This window comes from Haplochromis burtoni, unplaced genomic scaffold (assembly GCF_018398535.1).
Source record: "Haplochromis burtoni strain Fernald_Lab_line unplaced genomic scaffold, NCSU_Asbu1 Contig_72, whole genome shotgun sequence".
Classification (NCBI taxonomy): domain Eukaryota; kingdom Metazoa; phylum Chordata; class Actinopteri; order Cichliformes; family Cichlidae; genus Haplochromis; species Haplochromis burtoni.
Genome location: NW_024582433.1, coordinates 1,226,936 through 1,248,326, shown reverse-complemented (window position 1 = coordinate 1,248,326; position 21,391 = coordinate 1,226,936). Strand labels below are relative to the sequence as shown.

Genomic DNA, 21,391 nt, shown 5'->3' with positions numbered 1-21,391 from the left:
ACTTCAGTTCCACTTACAGGCTTTTTAGAGCTTTTAACCACAGCTCTCAGTACTTGCTGTACTGTGAAGAAACCTTCAGTCTGTTGTTTTCATGCCAGAATTAAATGATAGATTTTTTTTCTGCAGATGAGGCTTTAGAGGTTCATACAATGAAGCAGGATTTGGGCTTATCAAGGTAACTTCAGGATTAACCCTGTGTTTTAGCATTAACGGGGTTCATGCTGAAACACGTGGTTAACGGGGGTATATCACTGGGGGTTTATCACTACGGTAACTCCAGAGGGAATAATCTTTCAGATCAAACTCCACTGACCAATCAGCTCTCTGGAAAACCGGATCAACAATCCTGGAAGATCCCTCAGTGCAACGACACTAAGAATGTTTGTAGTTTTTAAAGAGCATCTAAAATCTTTATATTTATGTGACAAGCACCAGTAAGAAATACTATAAGATTATTATATGCACATTTTTTCCTTTATTACAACCATATTATGACAATGTAACAATATTATTGTTTTATAAGCATTCATATATGGCCAACATATATGATCCTAGAGAGGGCGGTGTGTTCAAATCTGCAGGCCGGATAGTTTGGCTTTTATTTTCTATTACATTTTAAGTTTTTTAATTATGATAAGCCAAGTGATGGAGTCGTGACCAGCGCCCTTGCAACCCTGAACTGGATTTTGTTTTTTCAATAGATGGAGAATTTATGAGACACTAGCAGTACAGCATTTACATTAGGAGTTTGTGCTTAGTGGCTCTAGACGACTTTGGCACCTGAAGTCACAACTGGCTCTGTTGCTTATGTAAATGCAAGTTTTTTTTCTGCTTTCTGATCAAGTTAGAAATCCGCCACTTACTCAGCGTCTTGTCTCACATCCTTTCACTGGAATTCCCCCTAAGCTGAGATATAAAAGGTGACAGCTCATGCACCTCATTTACATGTAGTACACTCAAACTCCGTCTGCAGAAGTAGGCAGCTAGATGTGCTTAAAAAGCCCTAAAAAAGCTTGTAAGTGTACCATTATCGCATTGACTACAGTCACATACAGCACTCATTGTCAGTTTTTAAATGACTCACCTCCTACAGTTTTAATTTCTAAGAGTGTCTGAAAGCATCTCTGAGGCTGCGGGTCGGTCCGAGTTCCTTTCAGCCCGACACGTGTCTCCTTCACTCTGAGCCTCCTGCTCTTTTGTTACGTGCATCTTCAGGTGCTTCTTCAGGGAGGACTGGTCAGTGTAGGTCTTCCCGCACTGACTACAGAGGAAGATCTTCTCCTTGGTGTGGACCAGCTCATGTCTCTTCAGGTGACCGGACCTGCTAAAGTTCTTGCTACAGTATGAGCAGCTGTACTCCTTCTCACCCGTGTGAGTCCTCTGGTGCAATTTAAGGCTGCTGGCCACTGTAAACTTCTTGCCGCACTCGTTGCAGCTGTACGGTCTTTCCCCCGTGTGCATCCGCATGTGGATGGTGAGGTGGCCCGCCTGGCTGAAGGTCTTCTTGCACAGCTCGCAGCTGTACGGCCTCTCTCCAGTGTGGATCCTGTAATGTGTTTTCAGGTCACCCAGGCCATTGAACCTTTTACCACACTGGGCGCAGCAATACGGCTTCTCACCGGTGTGGATCCGCTCGTGGATGCGCAGGTTTCCCGCGTTGCTGAATGTTTTGCCACACTCCTGGCAGCCGTATGGCCTCTCCCCGGTGTGGGTCCGCAGGTGGACTTTCAGCTGGTTGTGTTCGTTGAAGCGCTTCCCGCAATGCGAGCAACAATATGGCTTCTCTCCGGTGTGGATGCGTTTGTGTATCCGGAGCTGGCTGGGGTGAGCGTAGGTTTTACTGCACAGATTGCAGCTGTAGGGTCTTTCTCCCGTGTGAGTGCGCTTGTGGGCTTTGAGGAGGTCGGCCCGGCTGAAGCATTTTCCGCAGTAGCTGCAGCTGTGAGCCTTCTCGCCGCTGTGGGTCTTGATGTGAATGTTGAGCGAGGTCGCTCGACTAAACGTTTTGGGACAGGTGGGACAACGCAAAAAGTTGTCACAAACTTCTAAAAACTCCTCTACAGGAACAGCAGGTAAATCGTCTCCTTTAGGGGTCACTGCTTCTGGCTCAGACACATGCCTCGTCCCCACCGCTGAATCCCCCTCTGCTTCTGGGTAATTTTTTGACGCATACTTCAGTTCATGCTGGTGGAAACTGTCCCCATTCTGCTCCTCTTCCTCAGTCTTTATGAACTGACCATCCTGCATGTATTGATCTGAAACAATGGTGACTTTAACATCGCCTTCATCACCACCGTACTCATGCCTGGGCCCCGGGGATGGCTGCTGATGTGCGTATTCATCACGACTGTCACACCTGACCTCTGTGCTCTCATTTTTTATTGGCTTCATTGTCATATTCAGAAGCACTGACGCCTGAGAGAGATCAATAGCCTGGCTTTCATCCATATCTGATTTTATGGATATCCCAGTTTCCATATCTGTTGAGTTCACACACAGATGCTGTACTGTGTGGTTAGTCTGCAGAAAAAGGGTTGAAGGTGGCAACTCCCCCCTCATCTTTTCTTTGCTCTTCCTCTTGACGCTCTTCTTGTCACTGCTGCATATGGACACCTTGAACATACCATTGGGATGACTCCCCCATTCTGCACCTGAGAAGTTTTCAGTGGCCTCTTCTTCATGTAGATCTGTGAATTTCAAGCAAAATAATGAGCAAAGCAGCAGCTTTTAACACAGCTAAATGTATGAATAGTATACATTAGTAAGTAGAATTGACCTAACCCCACTGACTGCATGTCTCTGGACTGTGGGAGAACATCAAACTGCACACTGAAAAGCCCCGGCCAGATGGTCGATTTGAACCCAGGACCTTGCTGTGAGGCAACAGTACTTTCTTGCTATGTTTGCACATGTTTCAATAAATCCCTGCATCTACTTTCAATTTTTTCTGGCAAAAAATATAAATAAATGATAGGTTGCTCAAGACGTTTCCATTGTACTGTATTTTTTGCTGGTTCTATACTAATTAGCATCCATACTATACACAGTATTGCTACTACATATTACAGTAGACATAATTGTCCTTTACAGCGTTGGCTATAAATGCATTGTGCGGTGAATTTGCGCATCAAAAATCTATTTTATGCACAAATATATAAATCCAACTGCTTAAACTATTGTTTGTTTGTTTTATTTTATAATTATGGTCATTTTATTTGGGGGAAGGCCTAAACCTCTTAGCACAAAATCTGCTTTTTACCTCATAAACATTTTGGCACTGAAACTAATTGCTGTGTTCTTTACTGATAAATAATTGGACAGTTTTGCCAATTATTCAGTCATTCTTTTGGCAACAAACAGTTGAAATAAGTTAAGTTTAATATTCATAATTGATAGAGGATTCAGTTTTCTTCTCATATTTTATTTTCTTCTTCCGGCTGCTCCCTGTAGGTGTCACCACAGTTGAACATCTGCTTCCTCTCTGTCCCTAGCATTCTCCTCTGTCACACCAACCCTCTGCCATGTCCTCCTTCACTACATCTACGATTCTCCTTTGAGGTCTTCCTCTTTTCCTCCTGCCTGGTAGCCCCAGCTCTTCATCATCCTTTGTCCAGTATATCCACTATCCCTCATCAAACCATCTCAACCTCACTTGTCTAACTTTGTCTCCAAACTAAACCTGAGCTTCTAGTCAAAGAAGTAAAGTAATCAGCTGAAGTTGTAGCTGTAAAACATGCACAGCTCCATTATTTGCATGTAAATGTTCATGGGTATAGTGTCACGTGGTTCCCTTGTACATAAGTCTATCTGATGATGGTCCAGGGCATGCTTTAACTAACATGTCATGAGCGACAGCAGGTCACCATACCTCCAGGTGCAGACTCTGTGCTCGTCTGTGCAAAAAGCAGCCGCTTCAGGCCCTCGTTTTCAGACTCGATCCTTTGTATTGTGCCCTGGTACTCGGACAGTGTCCGGTCGACTGAGTCCAGGATGTCGCTCACCGTGGCTTTAAAAATCTCATTCAGTGAAGACTCTAGGAACGTTTTCAGATCCCCGGTCTTGGCCATTGTAGCCTGAGCGGACACAGCTGCACACACTTCACCAGATGTGTGTTTGCGCAAGGTTGAAAGTCTCTGGGTAAAAGTGGGTGTGTGCGACCCTGCTGCCGTGTGCGGAACAAACAAAGCAGAGACGGCGAGGAGAGGACGATTCTGCTTGTAAGACGACTCCCAGGTTTGTAGCGCCCCTGCTGGTGTGGTGGGCAATTGACTGTTTGTGTTTGTACAATAGTGTTAAAGTTTCTTTAACAGCAACAAACGTACTTGTAGGAGCAGTAATAATCCGCATTACCCCAGCGGCAAGGATGTTCACCTAAAATGTTAGGTAATACTAATATTTTGATACCAAAGGCCATCCTGATGCTAATAATGCTAATAAATTAGTATTAGTATAGGTAACAAAGCAGTTCCTGGGATTCATATTTATATGTTAAATATATAAACCAACTTAACGGTATAAAAACGGTAACAGGGAATAAAAACTTCAGTAAAACATCAGTTATTCGTTAGCAAACTCTTGCTATGAGTTACTGCAGTTAATGTGTTCGCTAACTGCTAACGAAGCTAACAGAGTGCTAATGCTAATAATATTAATGACATTTAGAGATAAAAATTGACATGTTAATATAGCTATCACCGGACATTTTTATGTATATATTTGTAGGACTTTCAATAAAATTCTTCATCTTTAGTTGCAAATTAAATTGAATGAAACTACCATACATAGTTGCTCACCTCCCATTTTTTTCGTATGTATACAGTAAACAGACTAACGTAAAGAAACATTTTATTTTATGAGCATTTTTCATGACTGACATGGGCAATTTTCACAAATGTAACACATATGTCAAAGTGCAGGCCTGTGCAGTCACAGACAGCTCCTTCATGGTACTTCAGCAAGGTGCCAATAATAACAATTAGATAGTATAGCTAAACATTTACACTTTTCATTCATAAACACAGAATTTGTATACACCCAAATACAGGCTATCCTCTTGCTTGGTACTTGTTGGACTGGCTTCTGTGAAAGTGCTGAGTAGACAGCTGCTAAAGGAAACATTACATTTGCAAGTCAGTATCCAGCCAACCTTCCAGGAAAGCAGTAACAGTGAAGTGTAGCTCTACTGAACAAGAAACATTATAGACATAGAAAACCAATAAATGCAATTTAAGTATAATAAAAGTGCTATAAGGTCGTAAAACAGACAAAGTTGAATGATTTCTCTATTGATACCTTGAAAAGGTCTATAGTTAGGTTACATTGACATTACATTGATTATTGTTGCTCTATGTTTATAATAGATACTTGTGCTTGTGCTAGTTTTAGTTAAACAGGTGTATGATTGGATATGGTGCTATCATTTGTAGGCCATTAACTCTAGAAATTATACACAAACAACACCTGTCTCAACGGTTATTCTCGTTTTGTCACACGCAGTTTTTTGCTGGTTTTACAGCTAGTGAGATACAGAGAGGCCAATTTACGTGGTTCCTCACCCCTAGTTTTTTTTTTTTTTGTAAGATATTTCTTTGCATTTTACACCAGCGAAATAAAAGGCATACGCACAACTCTCTGAGTGATTTGATGCTAAATATAGGATGAATTAATGTGTGAGAGAGGAATGTCTTAAAAAATGTCTTGTATGTGTCAAACAGGCTTTTCTGCTCACAGTTGGCACCAGCAGAAAGAGTAACTGCTAATGAGTCTGGATACCTTCTGGTTTTTCCACATTGTTCCTAGTGGCATCTGAAAGAATGAAGTCGGGCCACTCCCCTTACCTCACTGGTGTCTCTGTGGCTGTGTGTGTATGTGTGTGTGTTTGCATGCATGCCTTTAGGCCAGTGGGGCGGGGGCCAGGCCTCTCAGGTGTCCTTTTAGTTCCTGAGTCATCTGCCAATCACAATGAACCTTTCCTTCCTCCTTGTTGCTGCCATTCAGCAGATCTTTTCCTCCTTTCCCTCCCTTTACTTGCTGTTCAGAGTGAAAAAAACGACGCAGGGAGACGTAACCACGAGTTTGGTCTAGTCAATATGGACAGGAAGCATGATGAAGAAGGTAAGGGAAGATGGTCCAGACTTGGGCTTGTAACCTACACTTAAAGGCTGCTAGGTGGATATGAGACTTGTTTGCTATACACAGCTCTGAGGCTTACTTGCAGGCTTCTCTGTGTCTGCGTGTTGAGTGGCTGTTTCTGTGAGTGCACAGCGATATAAAGCCGGTATAACACAGTGGTTTGCTTTTCTCTCCACAGGACTTAAGAACTCACAAGCTGGCTGATCATATGATGTCGCTTTAAAGAACCCAGAGGGGGTAAGTCACGCTTCACATTTGAAAATATTCCTCCTATAATGAGATTGGTTTTACTTTTATTTCTCTGAATACTATTATTATTATTAAGCCATTTCAAAACTTTTACTTCATTCGATGTGCCTGTGTTCCCTTTTTTCCCTCTAGTATCTTTTTTTCCGTTACCATTTATACTTCTCCTTTAATTTGTGTTAACCATCCCCCTAGCATGTAATTTTGGTGAGTATATTCCCATGCAATCTAAGCAACTTCTCGTGACCACACTCAGCTCAGTCAGAATATGTCTAAATGTTTTGGCTGAAGTCACCAAGTTTTATTCTTGTTCTCTCTTTTATTGTGTCTGAGGAATGTTTCCGCAAAGCTTCACAGCCGTCTGGCTTTCACTGGTAAAGTTTTTATCATCAACAATGCTACCGCATATAATCTGGTGCAAAACTGTTGCTGTATGAAACAAAAGTCTATCAAGGAGAGATTGAAATCAGGACAGCGCCATCGATGTTCAATGTGTGAGGGCTGCCCGTTACTTTTTAATTTTTATACCGTGCATTTTTATTACCGTCTGGAGAAATTAAAAGAAAAAGAAAAGCAACAATTTAAGCATTTTGTTTTCAAACACAATCTGACTCATTTAGAGTTTTCTCTCTTTGTTGCCTCCCATAATGTAGCGCTTGCTGCACGCTGACAGGAACTGAGAAGTGAGCACCCACACAGGAAATGTGGTCTATCCCGGATGTTGGTTATCTGACGTGAATAAAATAATGAAGATAGACAGAAACTTTTCAATAAAAAGGCATTTTCCAGAGAGAGAGTGGCATAGATGAAGGTGACATTAAAGTAGTTGAATAATACTGATTATTATTTCCTCCCAAAGTGCAAAGGCAGGTGGTATTTTGGCCTCTGTGTTGACAGGAGAGACATCCATGACACTCTTTTGTTTGTGTCGATAACAAGCATTGTAATTAAAGCAGAGACCCGGCTTTATCCACAAGCCAGGTTCGCAGTGCGATTTGGCGATAAAACGATAAACGCAGAATGCAGACAGTTAAACTGCTCACCAGAAGCAACCCCTCAGCCCCTCCCTAGGCCTCGATTCTCTATCCTCACCATGTACACCTCTGACTCTCTCTTGCTTGGCTGATTTTCTGTGGTCAGGAAGTACAAGCGTGCTTCTGTGACATTTTACTTAAAGCTTGTTGCACTGCATAACTGCAAACACACACCAAGAGTTTGAGATCCTTGCCAAATGAACATGATGGGATAAAAATAAAATTACAGACAAAACTGGATTATGTTGCCATACAAGTGGTGAGTGCAGTTTAACTATAATGATAATCTGTATTTGAATGGCGGCAGTTTCTTTACAACTAAATATAGCAGCGTTTTATGAATGGCTTTTTTGTCTGTCAGCTAATCATCTCCCCCCGGGGGTGTTTCTCCATTTTCTTTTTAATGCGAGATTCAAAGAGCTTTAAAACGTGGTAGTAGTTTGATCTTTTGTATTTTTTTCCTTTTTTTTAAATTGTTACAGATCTGTGAAAGGCAGCACCCGGAAGGGGGCTCACCTTAAAAAGTTCCTGTCTGTCATTCGGCCAACGAGGACATTTTGTAGCCATACATCTGCAGATTTTACACCTCTCACCACAACCCACAAATACACTGATAGCTACTGAGAGGCGCTTATGGAGGAGGACAGCTTGTGCACCTCTCAGACAGTTGCTACAGATTCAGTGCTTCAGCAAGAATCGAGTAACTGTATAGATCATCAGTCCATCAATTGGGAAGAGGAGGCAGCAGCATTGTCGGATCAGGCCAATCTCAGCCCTAAGAAGGGCTGTGATGCCTCTGAGGAGGCGGAACAGTGGGGCCAAATGATGTGGCCAGTGTGTCATGTCAACTGTACCAGCCCCCCACTTTCCTTTGCTACAGTTCAATGGGACATGCCCGATCCCGCTGCAGAGCAGCCTCTGCTCATGACTGACAGCAGCTCAGCCAATGAGCTGGACTTTGAGGATGTCAGCGCTGTGACGAATGAAGGCAGCACTTCCCCATCACTTCACGAGTCTCAAGAGGATGTCAGCGCTGAGCTTTTCAAAGCGGAGAGCAGGGAGGAAGAAGCTGGCCTCGATCCACAGCCTCTGAATTCAGAACCTGAGTGGACAGGAAGTGACACTGAGGTAAGGTTTTTTTATTTATTTATTTATTTATTTTTAGATAGATAAATAAATAAAGATAGATGGATATAAAGAAGGTGTGTGTGAGGTTGTTAGGTTGTTTAGGATTTTCTTTTTCCTGAGTGAATCTTCACACATTTGCCTACAGTTTCCTGTATCGTTAACCCTTTCTTTACTGAGCATAACTCAGCATCTCTGTCTTTGGGTTGCTGTGGCAGGTTGAGCAGAGTTAGGTGGATCAGGGTGGATGTAATGTTAGTCAGATGAGCCTCAGCATGTATCTTCCTGCTCGCAAACCCACGGGCAATCACAAGTTTTTCTCTCACAACTAATGTTCAGTGGCTCGTCTTGCAATTTTCAGCCATGTGATGCTGCAGATGTGCAAGAGCTGGAGACACGGTGGAAAGAAGACGAGCTGGTAGAGAGTAATAACGGTATGTATCACTCAGAGTTGTTGTTAAACATTCATGGCCTTGATGGCTTGCCTTTCAGTAATATTTTCTATAAGTTAACTGCATGCAGTCGTATTCACACGCTTCTAGTCCCATTGAGAGCAGAATCGGAAGAAGAGGAGGGTTGCTCAGTGACATCACATCCCGCTGAAACTGAGGAACTAATCGATACTGATCTGGGAACTGGAAGCTCGGATGAATATGTGGACAGCTTTGTAGATTTAAAGCTAGAAGAGGAACAGAAAGACTCCTGTGTTCTGCTGACTGGGCAGGAGGAGTCAGGAGAGTCGGAGGAAAAGCGAACTTCAGCAAATGGTGACAAAACCGAGGAAGAGAACGAGCAGTGGGGCGAGGTAGAAGAAGGGCAGAGTGAGGCAAACGCATCCTGCAGTGAAGAAAGTGTCATTTGTCTGATGAATGTGTGAGTATCACGAGCTTGAAAAAGAGGAACAGGAAGCATGTGCTAACATTAAACCCACTGAGTGAAAAGTGTGAATAAATCATCTGTAAAACGCTGTTGATATTCTATACCGTCGCTTGATTCTGAAACCAAAAAGAACTCCGTATGTTTAACACCGATTGCATGACAGAACATCGTTTAATCATTTCTGACACCAAGTCAGCAATGATTTTTCAAAAAAAGCTTTCTGGGTGAGGTCGACTTATTACAGTAACTAAATAAAACCAAGAAAAATCTTTAAGTCTACAAGATTGAGAACTTGACATTGTTCACAACATGTCAGTAAATTTAAAGGAGATTTGTTCAGCATTTAATGAAAAATGAAAATGAAAAATATGTTTGCAGAATGTCAGCTCAAATATAATTATCACATTATTTTTCTTAACAAGAGTGTGACTGGGTATTAGGTCCATACTGAAAGAACCAGAGACTTAATTTTGCCAGAACATCTTGAAAGTACTAGCAAATGTTGTCTCGTCTCCCGAGAGGAGGATGTTTTCACACCCATACAAAAATTTCTGCTTTCTGACCAAAGTATCAAATTCTTACTGACCTTTTGATAGTCAATTCTGCATTTTATTTAAATTCAGGTAACAAAATCTGCTACAATCATACTCTCAGCTACTCCTGTCTTCCTCAAAGGGGGTCGACAAAGAAGGATCCACGCTAGCTTTTGACCCCATGAGGCTGGGTTTGGGTCTCCTCCCAGTCCCAATTCTACATTGCTCACTCAGAAAATTTAAGTTATTCTGACTGCTGTCCATTCTCAAGAAACAATTTCTCCTAATTTAACCATGTAGTCTAAACTGTATGCAGATTTTCTAAGGAAACGAGTTTGCATAATTTTTTAAAGAAATGTTAATTTAGATATTATGAGGAGGGAGTTGCATAGCAACATAACAGCTCCTATGCAACATAACGATTTCTGTGCAACTGAGTGTGGTGGCGATATATTTTGATATATTTCCTGGTAATTTCTAATAATAGCTCAATACTGCTTTTAATAATAAATGCCACCACTGTTGAATTTTAGGTGATGATTATTAGAATAGTAGGTAGTTAAACTGTAAAAATAGAACAATGATGGCACTGACACCTATCAAAGAGTGCTATCACAACTCCAAAAGACCCAAAGATTGTGGTTGGTATGTAATGGTATGTCTTTAACGCCTACGTGCTGTTAGCTAAATATATTTCTTTGACCGAAGACCTCCTACTCCTCATCCGGGTTTTTGTGATATAACATTTAATGGTTACTAATACACAGTTTCTCAGCTGCATTTTGATGTTTCTATGTTGCATTTAAATTATTTTGTCATCTAACACCAAACAAGTTGCGAGCATGATCGCTAAGAGTAGCTTTATTTAAAGTAGTGGTGTTGACAGAAGCCACACAGAGAAACAAGTCAGTAAATATCATGCAGAAGAGGTTGATTGACATCTCTGGCCCTCGCTAACTGCGTATCCTTCCATTGTGTCATGCAAGTTTTGTTTTTTTACTGTATAGTATTTTTTGCAATAACTGCACTGCATATTTCGTGCACACTTTTTAGGGAGGTACATCCAGAGCCCCTTCCAACTGATGACACTGGAGTGTCGACAGAGGCAGATAAGCTAGTGGATCTGCCACCCCCAGAGCTTTTGGAGGAAAGCCTGCAGTTCAGCGCTGAAGAGGACCAAGAGATACTGAACCAGTTACATGAAGATCTCACCAGTCGGACAGAAATGTGTGAAGATGTCGAACAGAACGTGGAGCCTGAACAGCCAGAAGCTGTGGACAATGACGAGGGAGCAGCGTTACAGATTTTAGAAAATGCAGAGAGGATAGAAAACAAACAAGAGCTGGTTGAAAAACTGGAGGATTTAAATTGTTTAGAGCAACAAGACTGTGTTCAAACAGCTTTGCAGGACACAGACGCTTCACTGCAGCTTGAGGTGCAGGACAGAGAGCCCGAGCATCTCGAGGTGACTGAAAACTCAGAGCAGATACCAGTAGAGGGGTCACATGAAACCGAGGAAGACGCTGACCACTTAGAACCACCCCAGCATCTGGAAGAGTCACCAGAGATGGAACTGACAGACCAGGTAATCCAACCTGACGATGCAGAGCAGCCAGAGGAGTCTCCTCAGTTGGAGCAGGCTGTTTGTGTTGAAGCTGAAGACCCTGGAAAGGCAGGGCAGCAAGAAGAGACAGCGCCTTCAGAAGACGATAAGGAACCAGTAAATACAACCGAAACTCAGGAGGAGTTAAATGAGGAGGAAAAACAGGGTGAGACTTCAGATCTAACAGAAGATGTTAGGGGGACTGAGGATGGAGATTTAGAAACAGTAGTGGCAAACGGAAAGCAGCCCACGCCCCTGGAGACAGCGGTGCCTCTTATGAATGGAGGCGAGGTGGACAGAGAGAAGGCCCGCATCCTCGCTGAAAAGCTGTTCAAGTTGGACGAGATTCAACGTGGAGATGTGGTGAAGCACTTAGACAAAGAGTAAGAGTATATATTTTAATAGATTTGAATCATTTTAGTCTTTTGGTGGTGGCTCCACAGAAGAGCTCCAAGATCCGTATGTTTGCAAATGTGTGCTCAAACACAACAGATTATATCTATGTTGAATTTTATTTTTGTGACACATTTACAGTTTCCAACTTGTGAAACGCTTTAAATTAACCATAACCAGGTTACTTAAATCCATGTTCAAATGCTAAAGAAATCCAGAAGTGGAGACTTTGACAAATCTTCAGACCTTTTTAAATGCAAAAGCATCCATTATTATTATGATTATATTATAATTTAAGCGTGCATACATGTAGTAAATATCTCATAATTTTAATCTACATTGAGTCCTATCTGTTTTTGTGCAGAATACTTTTAAAAATGTAAAAGAAAATTCTGAATTTTGGACTAAATACTAGGACATATGTTTGTGTCTATGCTAGCTACCACCTCTCACCACTGCCAGGTGACAGAAGTAGGCTATGACGCACATATTATATGCTTTTTTTAAGTCAGCATATGGGTTTCACATTTTTTCAGATGTATATATAAATGAAAAAAAAAGTAAAAAAATGTTACTAATCATCTAGTTTTCTGCCAAAGGCGGTGGGCCACTGCTATATATTGTATATTTTCAATTATTTCATTTATGATCTTTAATCATCATAATTTGCCCAAAAGAAACAACTTTGCGTTGTTTCGAAGGTGCTGATTTACTCTCAGCACCTTAGGGTTAGGTGCTGAGAGCAGGCAAGAGCAGCCAGGGATTGCACACCAACCCTCTGAGTAGTAGATGACCTCCTCTACTTCCTCAGTTGCAGCCACCCCAAACATATGAAACCTGAAGACCTAAAAGGCCCGCCTGGATTAAAACTCACTCTTCCCTCAAATTGAAAAAGCCTCATAACATTGAGTCACTGAAGCTGTTGCGGAGTGGGGTTGGGTAAGGAGGTTTGGGTGTGTTAATGCTTTGCCGTTGTATTGAAGAAGTCAGTATTTTTTCGTAACACCACATCCTTCCCCATGAAATAAAATTACAGATGAATGTGGCAGATAAATAAAGTGGTGACAGTGCTGACGTAGTTAATTTTTTCTTCTTCTCTCTTTTATTTATTCATCAATTGTTTTTATTTAGTAACGACTTCAGCCGCGCTGTCGGAGAGGAATACCTGAAATTCTTTGACTTCACCGGCCAAACTCTGGATCACTCCCTGAGGTAATAAAACAAACAGAAGCTTGGATTGCCTCCACCGACATCTCCTTTTAAAACGGAGAGGTTCAGAGAGCGTCTCCTAGTCATTTTCTTTCTTTCTTAGGTCTTTTCTCAAAGTGGTGGTGCTGATAGGAGAGACGCAGGAGAGAGAGCGCGTGCTGCAGCATTTCTCCTGCCGCTTCCATCAGTGCAACCCCGACTCCTTTTCCTCCTCAGGTGAGCCTGTTGTGTCGTGCTGCGAGATACAGAGATAGGAACTTACATTTAACAGATTCTTGCGTCAACATCACTTTTCTGTTTTTTTTATGTCCTCAGGGGCTGTGTTGGCTCTGACATGTGCCCTGATGCTTCTCAACACTGACTTGCATGGACAGGTAGCAGACATTTGTGGCATTTAGAGCAATCATTGTAAACTTTGTGCTGTAATCAAACATGTGTTGTGTGTGTTGACAGCATGTAGGAAAATCCATGTCGTCTTCTAAGTTTGTGTCAAACCTGGATGGAATGAATGATGGAGCGAACTTCAACAAGGATCTCTTGAAAGTAATACTTTCCTAGATTTTCAGTTTTTCCTTTGGAGAGCTCCTTGAGAAAAGTTCAGTCCTGATTGATGAAGCTTTTTCTCCCTTTGCAGAGTCTTTACAACTCCATAAAGAACGAGCCGCTGGAATGGGCTGTGTAAGTAAAGCGGTTGTGCGTTAGTCCTCCTCGATTTTAATGCGTGATCTCACTCGCATATTCTTCCATTTTATTTCAAAGTGATGAGGATGAGCTGAAGAACGTGGTGAATGAAGATCCGGGCGACAATCCACGGCTGCGCTCAAAGGTTAACCCCTTCCTGGACATTCCTCATGACAAAAAGGCTGCCGTCGTCAAAAACGGGTTTCTCCAGAGAAAGCTACACGCTGACATCGATGGCAAACGCAGTGAGTGCGACACAGATACACATCTGAGATTCACGCTGCAGTGTTAGATACACCATCTACACATTACAGCTACAGAAGCTGCTCATGCCACGAAGCTCCCAGTGCACTGTTTCTGTGCACCAGAGGAGGTTTGGAGCTCTGCAGTTATTATGTCAACAGAGCGTTGCTGACTTTTGCTCACAAAGCGCCTCAGCACACTGTGACTTCACGTGGTCTTCCACTTTGTGGCTAAGTTGCTGTGATGCCTAAATGCTTCCACTTTGCAATAATTCCACTTCCACAACTAGTCATGAAATATCTGTGAGTTAGGGACTTCCTAACAAAGTATTCCTTCCTCAGGATGTTTTCCATGTTTTAGAACAGATAAATAAGGTATGTTTTATCCCATCTGGTCTGAAACTGTAGATTTTAAACAATAAAAGTGAAACTGAAAAGACTAAATCTGCTCTGGAAACCAACAAAATCTTAAATTAATTTGAAAATAAACTAAAAATAATCCCTAAACTTTACTCTTTACGTGCCTCAAACATATAACGCTCTTAAAAAAATGGAAATAAATGTATAGATGTGCGCATGAGTACAGTTATTTTGAATTATCAAGAATATTTTGTAAACGTTTGACGTTTTATCGTTCCAGTCTGTGCCCCAAAGTTACCGCTTAACTTCGTGAGGCAGAACTCTTACCTGTAACACCTCAAACTGAGAATGAAGCAGATGGTACAGTGGTGTAACGAGATTTTACAGTCACTGGCCACTTTATTGAGTACACAGGTTCATCTGCTCGGTAACACAAAGATCTAACCATCCAGTCGCATAGCAAAAACTCATGTGAATAAGATCACACAATGAAGTTCAAAACAAACATTAGAATGAAATGAGATGAGGTTGGTTGTTCGTGACAGACGGGATCATCTCATATTTCAGAAACTGCTGACCTGGGATTTTCCCCACACAACCACCTCTAGGGTTTACAGTAAATGGGCTGAAAAAAGGAGACAGTAAGCAGCAGTTGATGCCAGAGGTCAGATGTATTGATGCAGCAGCTGAGTGATGCTGTCATGTCAGCGTAAAGCGTAATCTCTGAGGAATGTTTCCAGCAAATTGTTGAATCTGTGCCATGAAGACTTAAAGCAGGTCTGAAAGCAAAAGCAAAGTGAAACTAATAAACTTCCCACGTGGGTTTATTTAACTAAACTGTGATTTAGTGATGCTGTCAGATATTGTTTTGAACGCTTAGCTGTAAAAGGCTAAGCGTTCAAAACAACGCTTAGCCTTCCCTGCCGGGCGGTCGGCACGGACACCTGAGTTTATAAATGCAAGAAGTTGAGAATGAGGCGATGTAGGATTTGAAATTGACACCATAGGTGCATCTACTAAAAATCTCGAAAAACAGTTTTGAATCTCAGTGACCTTGAACAAGATTTTCAGAATGTTCTGAAAATCTTGTGAATGCGATAATTCGAGAAGGAAATCAGCTATGATTTTGAGATTTATACCATATGTGCATCTGAAGGCCGAGGGCTAACGCTGGCAGCCGCCAGTATTTCTTTGCAGGAGGAGGTTTGGCGACTTTTAAAGAAGTTAACGTCTCCTTTGCATGAGTTTTGTTACTAACTGCTGGATGTTTCTGTGTGGTAGCACCATGGGGAAAGAGAAGTTGGAAGACTTTTGATGGAGTGCTTAAAGGAATGGTCCTTTACTTACAGAAGGTCAGTAACTCCATTCCTGCTTTGTTAATAGTGTAACAGAGTCTATTATACAGGATATAGCATCATTTCCTGTGTTTTGTGATTGTGCGTTTCTTTATGTTCCTTCTTATGTGTTAGAATGATTATCGAAGGGATCAGCACATTATAGAGGAGGTGGTGAGCGTGCATCACTCTCTGGCTGAACCAGCAGCCGATTACACCAAGAAGCCACACGTCTTCCGTTTGCAGACGGCCGACTGGAGGGTTTTTCTCTTTCAGGCCTCGTAAGTCGCAGCACGTCCAAGCCGAGCATACATATGCGGGTTTGTGCCAAAGAGTCCAACGGCCGGTGTCAGAACAGCCATTTGTTTTTCTTGTCAGGTCCAAAGCGGAGATGAATTCGTGGATCAGCCGCATCAACTTAGTCTCGGCTCTTCACTCGTCGCCTCCGTTCCCCGCTGCCGTCGGCTCCCAGAGGAAGTTCCGCAGACCGATCCTCCCCGCATCGCAGTCGGCTGAGACTCTGGTACACACACACCGAGCTGTCCACTCAGACAAACCACCACTTTGTGTTTGTGTTTTGCTGTGGACATGCTTCATTAACCTTCACGTGACTGAAGTTTTTGCTCACTAGAAGTGACAGAGTAGGCCTGTTATATTTTAATTTGTTTTTAATGGCTCTATTTGTGCTTCCTTTAGTCTAGAATAATGTTCTAATGTATTTACTTACGGTTTTCAATCATCTTGAGACAAAATGGAGTTAAAAATAGCAAATTAGGTTTATTTAGATAACCCTTGTCTTTTACTTCTCATTAAACAAGTGTTCCTTCGCTCGATAATATTAGAAAAATGTACATTTTAATGTATTTTGGTGTCTCCCACAGCCAGCATAAACATAAACGCTACAGTGATATCATTTCTTTGTTTCTTAAGTCCTGTTTTGAAGATTAGCCTTTTCTGCGATCTTGGTTTCAAAAAAACGGATAACACGAGGAGGAGCTGGTTAGACTGGGAATCCACTGACTCAGTTGTCAGCAAATAAACATACCACAGATAATCCTCCATTTTGAATTTATACAAAATAAACCTCATTTTTTTTGTCATTATGAGCTGAAATGAGAGAGAATTAGACTCATCAGGAAAGAGTTTGACCTCCAGATAGAATGCAGGTTTTAGGCCAGTCCACATGGGCTTTATTTTTTCCAACCTGGGAGCTACGTCCAGGTTTTACGCCAGCGATGTGTAACTCGTTTTACATCGCCCACTTTGACCTTAAGTGGGGCAGACCAGTGAAAATCCCCTTTTCAGTGTAAAGAAGTTTAACTACACATTGAATCCCTCAGATATTGTCATAGGAGAAAAAAGAAGTGCAGTTACAAAAATGCTGCTGTAGTAAATGGATGAAAGCTGTCAGCATGACTCTTTGGGCTTAAATTGTAAGAAATCGATGTGTAAAATTACAGGAAAAGGTTCCAGCAGATATGTCTCGATGCATGCTCAATCACCCGGGTAAGGAAATCTGTTCTAGGAACTAATTCATTCGTGACTTCACTAAATGTTTGTTTTGTTTGACATTTTATCAACAGGACAAGTTGTAAAATCTATGAAAATACAGTAAAGTACAGAAGTCTATGCCCTCCTTATAATTTTCCACTGGGCCAGGTTGGCCCCCCAGCCCTATGTTTGACACCCCTACTGTCTGTGGTGGCTGTAAATATTGAAACCATTAGAGGCATTTTATACATTTTGTATTTCAGTAGACGCATAGTGTGTCCAGCTAGAGTGTGTCCAGCTATAGTGTGTCCAGGTATAGTGTGTCCAGCTATAGTGTGTCCAGGTATAGTGTGTCCGATAGTGCTTCTCTGCTGTTGTTTCTGTTGGTTCCTCACCAGTGTTTGTGTCACATTTATTTACATGAAGCCTCTCATGTGTTCCCTGTGCAGGAGCATCAGCTTCAGTCTCATGCAAAAATGCTGGACTCCTTCAAGGTGGACCTCGAAAACCAGCAGCAAAGCACGCTGGACAGCAAAAAGGCCAAAGCCCGGGATATGGAGGAGCACCTGCAGTACCTGCAGCATGAGGTGAGCTGGACCCAGGATTTTATATCCATATATGATTATTAATTGAGCCACTCATCAGCCTGTGTCCCACAGATATGTCGCTATGAGACCTACATTCGGGTGCTGGAGGGGTGGAAGAGCGTGAAAAAGACAGGCGACAGCGAGTTAAACGCACCAGACCTGAACTCGTTTGATAAAGCTGTATGCGCTGACTCTCTGGGAGAGGAAGATGATGTGGATGGCATGCTTAAAAAGTCCCACTCAAGCCCTTCTCTGGAATTGGAGGTGGCGCCTGCAGCGGTGGTCAAAGTCAGACGAAACATCTCTGAGAGACGGACGTATCGCAAGCCCATCATTCCCCGATGGAACAAAGAGGTCTGAAAGCTGCTTCGCTCACAGATCACACGACCAGTTTATATCCTTTGAAAGTTTAGATTCATGCACGCCGGAGGTGCGCTGACGTTACTCTTTTTTTAGTTTGTGGAAGCACCGAGCAGAGAACAAAGAAACACCCAAGTCTCATCTAAAAACTGCCTTAGCAACTTATTGATCTTGTGCACTTTTCAATAAAGATAAACCTCAGGTAATCCATAACCTTCAAACTCCCTCAGGACCGAGGGGAGACCCTGACCTAATTTTTTGAGGGACTTAAATTCCTGGACCTAATTTATTTAGTATTGTTTTAATTTTTGAATTTGAATTTTTGTTTTTCGGTACTCAGAATGGCACAGATGTTTTTCACCGTGCTTTGCACCACAAGAGGGTACTGTAGCACAGGATATTGCGCTGTGATATCGCCCTGCCGTCCTGTCTGTTGTGAAGTGGTTTTTCTAAAGAATCCTCATTGCACTTTTGTTTTTCTATATCATATGTATGAAATGTTTATTTTCTCTCTCTGTTACATGTTTTGTTCAAATGAAAGGTTCCTTTTCCACAATAAAATATAACTTACATTTATTATTCAGTATTCTGGAGACACTTTTGGTTTCAGCTCCTGTTATTTATCATCACTTTTTAGCACATTTTCAAGACAACCTTGTTTTTATAGACACAAATGCCGTCACTGATATTAGAATATCTGCCGTAAAGCTCACAGATACTTGTGTGGCACTTGTTTTCACAACAAAATGAATCTGAATCGATTTTTGGACTGTAATTTATTTGTTTTGTGCCGTCTTACATATCTTATAATTGTATTTTTGATCTGTTAAAGACTAAAAGTTTAATTGATTTTATTAGTTACCCCTAATACGGTTAAACGTGTGTGTTTGTTGGTTGGATTTCTGGCCAGTGTACTCTGTTAGTTTGACGACAAAATGCACACTGCATCTTAGCTCCTCTATTTTTGTTTTTAACTACAAAACTCGGTCATAATGGACTCATCAGCCATGTTGTTGGGCACACATTGTCAGTACCTCGCTGGATCCAGATTCCTCAGAGATTTTTGGGCTATAGTAACATGAAAGCGTCTCACAGGTGCTGCAGATTTGTCAGCTGCACATCCAGGATGTGAACCTCCCGTTCCACCAGATTCTAAAGGTGCTTTTATGAACTGAGACCTGATGACTGTGGAGGCCATTTGAGTACAGTGAGCTCCTTGTCATGTTTATGAAACCAGTTTGAGATTATTTGAGTTTGAGCTGGGATCAGCATAGTCAACAGCAATAATCAGGTAGGCTGTGGTGTTTAAACAATGCTCAGCTGGTACTAAGTGGTCCAAAGCATGCCTAGAAATTATCCCCCCTCCCCATTATGCCACCATCAGCTGCCTGAACCCATCCATGGTTCAGGGTCAGTGCTTTCATGTTGTGTACTCCAACCTGTGTCCCTACCATCCAGATATAACAGCAGAAATATAGACTCATCAGACCAGGAATTGGTTTTCCAATAGCCTCAGTTTCCTGTTCTTAGCTGACAGGAGTGGAATCCGCTCTTCTGCAGCTGAAGCCCATCTGCTTCAAGGTTTGGTGTGTTGTGTGTTCAGGTATGCTCTTCTGCATTTTTTACCTTTTACCTTCATCTCAGCTCGAACAGTCTGGCCATTCTACTCTAATCCAGACTCTCCTGTTTGAACTTCAGCGTGTTGTCTTGATCACATCTGCCCACATAAATTTGTTTCTTGTAAACTTGTTTGGCTGAAGTGTATATATCACGTTTTAAACTGTAAACCGTGAACAGTAATTTATGCTGGTCATTTACCTGATTATACCTTCTTCAGACTTTTGGACTCCCTGAAACTGAGGCAAAGAGTTTTCAACTATTGATCAGAGGATGATTAAACCAATAAAATTATTCAAGGTCTGGAAAAAACAAAACCTGACACCCGAAGAAGAAAAACCCCCTCAAAAAGTGAAAAATATAAAGTCTGTCTGTGATGGTTACCCTTAACCCATCTGTGCCAGCAGTGTCAGACAGCAGAGCTCAAGGTGTGTACACGTCGGTTCTTGTCTGTGTGTCTGTGCATATGTGTGTTCCTGTCTAGCTATCTTTGTGAGGACTGAAAATCTGCATTCTACTATACTTGTGAGAACCAACAGTGACTTGTGAGGACACACTCACCGGTCCTCACAAGTTTGAAGGCCTTTTTGAGGCTCAAAATGTGGTTTTAGTGTCAGGGTTACAATTAGGTTACGGTTAGGTTTAGGGTAAGGGTCTGGGTTAGGCATTCATTTTTAATAGTTAGGGTTAGGGTAAGGTGCTAGGGAAACCACTATGTCAATGAAAGTCCTCACTAAGATAGCTGAACGGGCTTGTGTGTGTGTGTGTGTGAGATCACTGCTCTAGGTGGCACGGGTCCTATTTTGTGATCTCTCGGGCTGACATGTCGAGCAGCGGCCGACCTGGGGTGACCAACAAAAGAGCAGGATGTCTAGAACCACCACCACCCCCACCTCTAAAGACACACAAATTCCCCACACAGGAATGTGATGCGACAATAAGGAAACACAATGAAGAGCACAGACAATACAGACAAGCACACACCGTCCCGTCTGCGGGTCAGAATCGGATGAACGCACTGAACAAATGGACGTTTCATTGCACCTGAAGCTGTTTTTGTATATTTAGATCTTTTCCCCTCCTGGACGGACAGACATGAGAGAAACCCGGGATTCTCCATCAGGCGATGAAGCCCAGCTTGTCCTCTGAATGGAAACTGTCTCCATTCATTCACGGAAATAACAACAGCTCATTAAGATAAAGTCAGATTGTGCAGATGAGGGTGACTGATTGGCCACATGAGTGACGGGGGCCCGGGGCCGTCACAGCACCTCCAGAGGGGCGGGGAGGGGCCGACGCCATCTCGGCTAACCTACATGCTCTCGGGCCTGTGACGAAATGTTACAGCGAGAGGCAGCCATTAGCGTCTCCTGTTTTTCCAGCTCAGACACAAACGCTTTAATAATGGTTTACATTCCGGGGTCGCAGTCTGTGCCGAAGGTGCCCGTTTGGCGCTGGCGTCGCAGAGGATCTCTCGAGCGGGAGCACTTCTCACATGGCCTGTGGACCATGACTTCAGCCGGTGATGGTGGTGGGCCTGTTTTGAAGTGACCCTCTCTCTCCTC

The 21,391-nt window shown here is 42.3% G+C and overlaps 2 protein-coding genes across 7 annotated transcripts; one reads left to right on the top strand and one right to left on the bottom strand.

The window, feature by feature from the left end:
* On the bottom strand, positions 1–4,067 carry LOC102302749 (zinc finger protein 2 homolog). The gene is made up of 2 exons (XM_005930081.3): positions 3,869–4,067; positions 1–2,687 (listed from the first exon to the last, which is right to left on the bottom strand). The coding sequence occupies exons 1-2, from the start codon at positions 4,065–4,067 to the stop codon at positions 1,096–1,098; spliced, it is 1,791 nt and encodes a 596-aa protein (XP_005930143.1). The 3' UTR covers positions 1–1,095.
* A 69-nt stretch (positions 4,068–4,136) lies between these two features.
* LOC102302252 (PH and SEC7 domain-containing protein 4) lies at positions 4,137–18,806 on the top strand. Of its 6 annotated transcripts, none has more exons than XM_042221691.1 (17): positions 4,137–4,233; positions 6,039–6,114; positions 6,311–6,369; positions 7,895–8,540; positions 8,899–9,410; positions 11,003–11,935; positions 13,077–13,157; positions 13,258–13,370; positions 13,470–13,528; positions 13,608–13,697; positions 13,789–13,832; positions 13,914–14,080; positions 15,719–15,789; positions 15,907–16,052; positions 16,150–16,294; positions 17,712–17,849; positions 17,922–18,806. In XM_042221691.1, the coding sequence occupies exons 4-17, from the start codon at positions 8,046–8,048 to the stop codon at positions 18,207–18,209; spliced, it is 3,282 nt and encodes a 1,093-aa protein (XP_042077625.1). In that variant the 5' UTR covers positions 4,137–4,233; positions 6,039–6,114; positions 6,311–6,369; positions 7,895–8,045; the 3' UTR covers positions 18,210–18,806. The 6 variants fall into 6 exon arrangements, with proteins under 6 accessions (XP_042077625.1, XP_042077624.1, XP_042077628.1 ...); XM_042221690.1 differs by lacking the exon at positions 4,137–4,233 and adding an exon at positions 4,271–4,383; XM_042221694.1 differs by lacking the exon at positions 4,137–4,233 and having other exon boundaries at positions 5,975–6,114; positions 8,899–8,971; positions 9,095–9,410.
* The last annotated feature ends 2,585 nt before the right edge of the window (positions 18,807–21,391 follow it).